The 8,102-nt window shown below is 31.9% G+C and overlaps 1 protein-coding gene across 1 annotated transcript; it reads right to left on the bottom strand.

Annotated features, from left to right (window-relative positions):
* Nucleotides 1–3,237: 3,237 nt before the first annotated feature.
* LOC112751867 (uncharacterized) lies at nucleotides 3,238–7,539 on the bottom strand. The gene is made up of 8 exons (XM_025801155.3): nucleotides 6,982–7,539; nucleotides 6,406–6,500; nucleotides 5,907–5,986; nucleotides 5,703–5,744; nucleotides 5,494–5,621; nucleotides 4,841–5,021; nucleotides 4,453–4,631; nucleotides 3,238–4,098 (listed from the first exon to the last, which is right to left on the bottom strand). Exons 1-8 carry the CDS (start codon nucleotides 7,410–7,412, stop codon nucleotides 3,594–3,596), a joined length of 1,641 nt encoding a protein of 546 aa, XP_025656940.1. The 5' UTR covers nucleotides 7,413–7,539; the 3' UTR covers nucleotides 3,238–3,593.
* Between the last annotated feature and the right edge of the window lie 563 nt (nucleotides 7,540–8,102).

Here is an 8,102-nt window from a genome sequence, read left to right as displayed (position 1 = left end):
AATGATAAAACTCTACACATTCAAATAATTTCGCTGCATTTCTTGAATCATATGATAATCCACTCCAAGAAAAAAATTAAAAGGCAGAAAAAAGTTAAGGCTAATATGTAGAGAAATTAAAGAACCTAATTAACTCATAAAAAAAAATCCTCAATTACTAATTTATTTGGTTTGTATTTTTTTAAAAAGAATAACGTTAGAGAACTAACTTTTTCAGTTAATATTAATAAATTTTTTAAGATTATTTTATTTATTTTAAATTCAGATCCTAAATTATAAACCTGAAACTTTAAATTCTCAAAAAATAATTTTTTTAAAATTAAAAGGAAATAATTGGCTAAAAGAAAGTTAATTTTCTATATTTTTCTTCTAAAAATTAAAATTACATCCAAATATTTTTTTTTCAAGCTTTTTATGACACGAGCAGATAAACTATTTTATTATTATTTTAAAGAATTTAATTTTAATACATTATCAATATAAAATAAATTTATACTTATATTTAATTATGTAATGTCACAAAATAAAAAAAATTACTTTTTATATTGGCTTTGTAAAACATTAATCTTATGAATGGTCATCCAAAAGAACTAGTATGATTAAATAACTTCATAAAATATTTTACACTATTGATACTCAAAATTAAAGTCTATTTTAAATCAATGAAAGATAAAGTGGAAGCGAAAAATCTTTAAGAAACTAATTTCATACCAAGGTTGAAAGGATATATCATGAAATTGATAGTTTGGTTCATAATCTGATTTGGTAGTCATTATCAATGGAAGTTTCAGTAATAGCATGATTAAGGTATGTACCTATCGCAAAAATTGAAAGGGTAGCGTGAGATCCATTTGGTTTGGCAACTCCAATTACTTCCCCCTGCTAGTTTGGCAAAAGATGTCTTACTATTTTTATCAATTAATCATGACAATATATTGATAGGGACATCTCAAAAAACCTGAAGTTGATACTCATCCATCACCCATGGATAGTGGTGTGTGTGTTTAAGATATATACGGAGAACGCAGCCGAGGCCTGAGTCAAATGGCAATTTTATTTGTCTCTTATAGAGTTGCATCGAATTCAAATCCTCATAAAGAAATATAGAACCATTTGTGTGTACTCCCATGTAATGTGTGTGAGTGGATTGTGTGAGTGTGTAATGCATGGGTGTAATATCTAAGATTGGGAGCTGTCCAATCCACTTAACCAAAAAAAGAAAGAAAGATATATATAGAGAACGAACATTAACAATGTTTAACAAGCTCATGCACATGCATGATCCTATCTTTGCACAATTGCACTTGTTTTGTTTGTCTCTAAACTTTTAATCTCTATATTCTATTATTTGTTTCAACTATCTAATTGACTAAATTGAGTTAGATAGATCAAGAAAGGTGTCGGTTTAACCAATTTGAGTTGGTCGAGTAGTTGATTTACTCGTTTGCTTAAGCAAGTGTCAGGGATTTGAATTAGTCCTTAACCTGTCACTTTTTTGTTGAAGTCCACTTCGATAAAGACACTAAAAATATTTTTTTTTTTATGTAATTTATATATGTCATGATATTATTGGACATTTCTATTAAACTGGTTAATAATTTATTTTTTAATAAACCAGAACAAAATCGGTTTATTATAGCAACAATAATAAACCCCATTCTCCGTATTATAATTATTAGACTCGATTTGATCCGATCGATTTACACAATCTAAACCGAATCATGTTTAAATTTTTTGATAAAAAGATAAATATATCCCTGATTTTTATTTAAAAAGAACAAAAAAAAACCTATGATCTAGTAGGTTATGTAAATTGATCGATTCGACTAATAATTGGATTTATTGTTATTTGTTATTGTTATAAAAAAATCAGTTTTATTTTAATTTATTAAAAAATTAAAAAATAACCGATTCATTAATACGTCTAAGACACATAAGTGTTTTTTTATGAAAAAATGTTTTCGAGCATCCTCCTTTTTTGTTAGCCGCTAACCATTGCTCACTTTACCAATATGTTGATGGTGAGAGTCCAATATCCATGACTTAGATATCAATTGATAGGCTAAGCTAGGAGAGTTGACACATATAGTAAAAAGACTAAAAGCTCAAAATATATTTTAAAAAGATGTGATTTCGAGGATACCCAAACCAACTTTCCAGATATATATTTCTCGGTTTGTTGTGATTCAAACATTGTGGGTGACATAAATATGCCATATACCTAATATAAGAATTTAACGTTGTTTTGTGCCAACAAAAAAAAATAATAATACACTAACCGTGTAATTTTTTTTTTAAAAAATATGTAATTAAATGTATATTTTGGGTGGCGATTTACAAATATGAATGAAAGTTAAATATTCTATATTTCTATTGATATAGCAATAATAGGTAACTGGATACATGCATTAAAAGAAAATATAAAATATATTTAAAATGAGGATAAATTACGATTAAATTAAAAAAAATAATTTGCATAATTATCAAGTTCTCTAATGAGTTAAGAGTTATATGCAGAAAATGCGTGTATAAATATTTCAATATCACAACTACTAGAAAGATAAGGGAGCACTAAGAAATTCCATTAACAAAACTATGAAAGGTATTTGTAAATAGAGCCAATACATGACGTTTTCTGGCATGTGCTTAAGTGCTTCTAATCATCATGCAATATATATGCTCCACTACTTGAGTTCCACACTTTCAGATGAGATCAAACCTACAATGACAATTGCACTACCAATAGCTATAATAAGTGTTACTCAATCAAGTAAGCTGAAAAATACTCGTTTTTTGCTGTTGAAAACAAAGACACATCTTATGTATTATTGGCCAAGGGACATTCTCCTTTCTTATTCACTCAGAGGAAGGTTCTTTCTTTTTTAATTTTTTTTGTTTACTATTATTTCTCACATAGTTCTCCAACTTGTTGGCCAAGAATTAATTCACCGTAGATCTCAATTTCATTTAAGAATTCATCATTAATAAATGAATTGTTATATACATAAGACAGGATTTAAATCTAACACTTGCTTAAGCAGACAAGTAAACAAATTACTTGACCAATCCAAGTTAGTTAGTAGAAGAATCTTTTTGAAAGATACAAAAGGGTGAAACTTCATTCTTCGTTTAATAAGGTAAAAAATTTTAATAAACCATAGACATGGTATAAAAATCATCCATGAATGTAAGTATAACTATCAAGACGTGTGTATTGATAAAAAAATCGAAACAGCATTAACATAGAAGGCGATAGTCTCTAAGATTTATATAGTTTCAATTCTTCTGGTACAAAAGTTTCACTTAACTCCTCAAAGGTCAGCAAAATGGGCCATATTGATGGATTACAAGGAAAAAAATATAAATAATTTACAACATTGACCAGCCCCAATCTCAAGCTCACAGTATGCAGTGGCATTATGCACCTCTATCTCATTATAAGTTTATTTCTACCTCAGAAACGTTTTAACCTGTTAGTTTCTAACAAATCCTCTCTATATTTTATTGGGGAGACAAACAAAAATATCCACAAGAGCACAATTACCTGCAAGGTTACAACTGCAAATGGAGTTGTCTTTCTATAAATTAAGGTTTTAGTTGGTTCCTCCACGTATCCAGCGACCAGGTCCTTTTCTTGCAATACCAGAATAATAATCACCAACGTTTGCTACAAAAAGTGGATCTCTATCTTCTACATTGTCCTCACTGCTACCACTACCAATCACATTATCTAACTCTGACTTCTCCAACTCTTTTGTTAAATTCTCCATTTGCTTTTTCAAACTAGCTTTGCTCATCTGGCTTGCTTCCTCTGTAGATAGACCAATCATTGTTACTTTTGGAAGGAAGGGACTCAGTCTTGAATCTTCTTTGTGTACCCCTTTTCTCGAGGATTCTACTTTTTCCTGCTGTTTTCGGGGAAACCAACCACCAAAAGGTAGCCTAAATTTGGGATGAGAGTCTTCGATTGTAGAATTGTTATCATTCAAATTGAAACAAGAGGAGTCAATGCATTCAGAATGTTTCCTATCATCTTCCCCTTTAGAGTTATCAAGACAGCTGCTTGAATCTGAAATCCTCAGCAAAGAAGCTTCACTTCTGCAGAACCATATAAAAAAAAGTTACAAATCACTGTATGGGAAATAAAAAACCTCACTTGGAAAACTTATTTCAACCAAAGCAGAATAGTTATGCTCTGTGGTTGACAATAAAACCATAGTAGATGAACCCAAAAGGTAGCAGCATTTCAAAACACAAGCTAAATCACACCTTTTGACAAGTGAAAGTATAAACTGAATTCAATTTAACCTGAAAGAATAACTATTGTATATTCTTGGGCAGACTTGCGAATATTTGTTAATTTTACATATATGATAAGATCGACGTAACTAGGAAACCACTGAATTTGGATTTTAAGTCAGTTTAAAAGGATAAAACCAACATGGAATGTACCTTCTCTCAAACGAGTCGACCATATAGGGAAATTTTGGTTGTATGCCTGTTGCTTTCCGCAACCACCTATTACCCAGGATTACCTTGTCAACAGTATAATGGAACTGAAGTTCTGCAGCTTTTGAAATAACACTTAGTGGTATACTTGGATGGCCCATTTCATCTAGGACTTCCTGAACCTATCACAGGGAAAAAAAAAAAAAAAAAAAAAACTAAACTTTCCAATTTTCCAAAGAGAAATGAGAAGAGTAATAAAGAAGGATCATACTCAGTGCTTTTATGATTGCAAATAATTGTGTAATATCAGAGTCATGCAATAAACAACATCGTATCCTTCTTCACGAAATTTCTCTCTTTCTAGTATAAAATGTCATTAAATGAATCCTACCTCTGGAGGATCCCCTAAACTGTCATTCATTTCCTCAATCACTTCTGCTGCTAGGTTGTCATCAACCACATCTCGCCGTCGCTGCAAGTGTCGAGTTTGGATTAATGTATGGAAATGTTGATCAACAGCTTCTTCAAGAATGTTATCAAGCACGCCTTTATCAAAAAAGTAGGGAGTATACCTGATAGATCGAGCATAAAGAAAAAAGGAAAAAGAAGGAAGTGTAAGCATAATGTATACTCTGTTATGTGCTTTTCTTATCATACATTATAGATATTCTACAACCATTCGGTATAATGGGGTAAACAACCAAAACAATTTCAAACCTAACAGAAAAATTTTCAGCTCACAACCATTGTAGGGATGAAAAATAAAATGCCAAAAAAGCTCAAAAACCAAAATACACCCCCAAAAAGAAGAAAAAATTAACGGCAAAAAGAAACAGGCTATGATAAAGCAACTATTATTTCATATCCATACAATTGCACAAGAAACATGAGATATTCCTGTTGAATCACTTCTCTGGGGAAAAAATCGAGAGGTACCCTTCAATTCAAAATCCATATTCATATGATGGATACTAAATTTCATATCAACAAATTGTGAAAATAACACTAGGGTCATATGTAACAAAGAAGAAGAGCAACATGCACCATTTAATTCCATCTTTAGTTGCAATTGCAATGTCTAAGTTCTGGGCACTAAACACAGGCACCCCATCGACCTTTTTTCCAACACCATCTTGTGGAATTGTCTTCAAAAGCTTGTTAGCTGCCTTGACCTACAGAGGAAGAAAAGTGTATCTATAAAAAATTCAGGCAGCATCAAACTATAGCATGAACCAACGTAAGACAAATAATACCTGCTTCTCATTTGGTACAAATTGGAACAAGTGTGGTTTTTCCTGCATGGTATATAGTGAAGAACATTATAGATTAACCAAACATCATAAAAATGGGTGAAAAGAAAAAAATAACATATCAAATCCCATCATTTATGACATTAATGCACTTTATCAAACCATCATAAGTTCATCTGAATGGCAACCGAAAATGTTCAGAAGTACCTTGAAATGTTCATATACTAGATCAAGACGACAGGCTCCCACCACACCACTTGGAATATTCAGTTTTTTGACATATGAAACTAAGACCATCAGAAGGGTCAGTATATGAAGAAGAAATATCAGATATCAACATTAGCCAAACAAAGATGATAGGAGAATAAATTCATGGATACACATGTAAATAACACAAAACATACGCACGCAGCTACTTAATGGAATTGCCATTTTGGATATGCAGATAATGGGCAGTCAAGTTATTTTTCTCGCTCCTTGTTTTACTATCTAGGTTATGTCGAATATCTATTTCTCACATAGATTTACTTTCCTCATCTTAGTCATATATGAGACAAAAAGCAATCTCAGTTCATAAAAATATGCAATTTTAAAAATGATATTTAGATAATGTTACAACCAAAGATCATCTGATCAATTGCTGCAGAAAAGCTATAGAGAAATTTCAATCGAACTATCAAAGTAGCCTCAAAGATTAAAAGCTAACCTGCATCTCCTAGATCAATAAAAAAGCGGAATACAGGGCCATTCCTCTCACTCTTGGTGATTGCTGCAAATATTTTTTTCAGCCACTCAGGTGTTCTACATATAATAACAAAAGCCATTTCAATTAAGACTCTTTAAGTCTTAACCATAAAATTCTTTTTATGACACAAGATACAGTCACAACAATGGCAGGATATTAGGACACCACAAATGTTAGTAATTCAAAGACACTATAACACTATGGTATAACATACAAAACCAGTAGACCCACAAAATCACAAACTTACACTAAAACAGAACAATAATGTTTTAGAAGTTAGCACAAGTAAGTTGTCTAATTCATGTGGTAATTTTATGTGTATTTACACATCAGAATTAAAAGGGGGAAAATGGAGCAAATTTTCATTCATAAATCCATAACACAAGTATATAAATTGTTATCAATTTCCCTCCTTAGACCAACAAATAAATACTAGAAGATGGAGAAAAACAGGTATTAACTGATTTTATAACGAGACGTTTTCAACAAAACTAGCTTAATATTGGAAAACACGGAAAAGATAAGATTAAGAGGAACCTTTTAGAGATGAAGGGAATATCGAAGTGAGTGGAAACTGCCATGAGGCCAGTCCCTGAGAGGTCACACATGCTGAATACCTGACCGACGAAGGCAGGGCCGCCGCCACCCTTGCCATCCTTGCTGAGTCCGGCCACGCGCAGCGATTTGGCGGCGGAGGGGAATGGTGAGTCGGGGCGAGTTGACTCGGCCGAGGTGGATGATGATTGCGCGGGGAGTAGCGGTGCGAATTGGAGAGGAAGTGGTAGAGCGAGAGAGATTTTGGAGGAGAGTGGTTGTGGAAGGGTTGGAGGAGAAAGGTTGCTGCTGCTGCTGTTGTTGTTGAAGAGAGAGAGGAGGTTGGAAGCTGTTGATTGAAGGAAGTTGCAGATGTGGTTGTCACGGTGGTGGTGGTTGTTGCGGCGGCGGAGAGGTTCTGACGGCTGAGCCATCGACGACGGGGGATTGGATGCTGTCAGGTCAGCTGTGAGAGAAAGTAATGCTTGCTGTATGCCTAATTAGTAACTGCCTATATCCTGTCCGAAGTTCGAACTAAGCATAGCATTCCTTTGTGGCTTTGTCTTGTTCTCGGTGTTGATTTTTTATTTTTAAATAATAATAATAATAATAATAATAATAATAATAATAATAATGTATTTGTAATTTTGACCCCAAAAAATCTTAATTTTATGCATTAACAGCCTCAAATCAATGTTTATAGAATCAATTCCAATAATAATTAATACATTCAAATAAAATCCTCAATATATTTAACCAATAATTAGTAATATATAACCTAACTCTTCATGTATTCTATTAAGATTAAATCCATCCCTGATTGGTGGTCATCATACATAATTAATATTTTGTGTTATTAGTGATGGATGATGGTTATTATTATGTGAAATTTAAGTGTTGTAAACTTTAATATTTTGTATTTTTAGTCATTATATATAAGACTATAAGTTAATATTTTATGTTTAAAATGCATAAGATTTTAGACTAATGCATAATCTTGTGTTATTTGTATTGATTTAAATATTTGGTGTTGTTAGGCAATATTAGTATTGATTATGGTTATGCTTTAATTTTAGAGAATAGTTGGTTTTTATTATATTTTTCTAAGTAAATTTTACCATGTC

Source organism: Arachis hypogaea, chromosome 15 (genome assembly GCF_003086295.3).
Source record: "Arachis hypogaea cultivar Tifrunner chromosome 15, arahy.Tifrunner.gnm2.J5K5, whole genome shotgun sequence".
Taxonomy (NCBI): domain Eukaryota; kingdom Viridiplantae; phylum Streptophyta; class Magnoliopsida; order Fabales; family Fabaceae; genus Arachis; species Arachis hypogaea.
The sequence above is the reverse complement of the archived record's forward strand: the minus strand, read 5'-3'. Positions and strand labels throughout refer to the sequence as shown.

Bases quoted from the DNA above. Each gene is read 5' to 3' on its own strand.
- LOC112751867 (XM_025801155.3), bottom strand. From the start codon at position 7,412: ATGGCTCAGCCGTCAGAACCTCTCCGCCGCCGCAACAACCACCACCAC. The intron at 5,987-6,405 runs GTTAGCTTTTAA...TGATGGTCTTAG, and splicing joins TATTGATCTAGGAGATGCAG to TTTCATATGTCAAAAAACTG. The intron at 5,745-5,906 runs GTACTTCTGAAC...TATACCATGCAG, and splicing joins TAGTATATGAACATTTCAAG to GAAAAACCACACTTGTTCCA.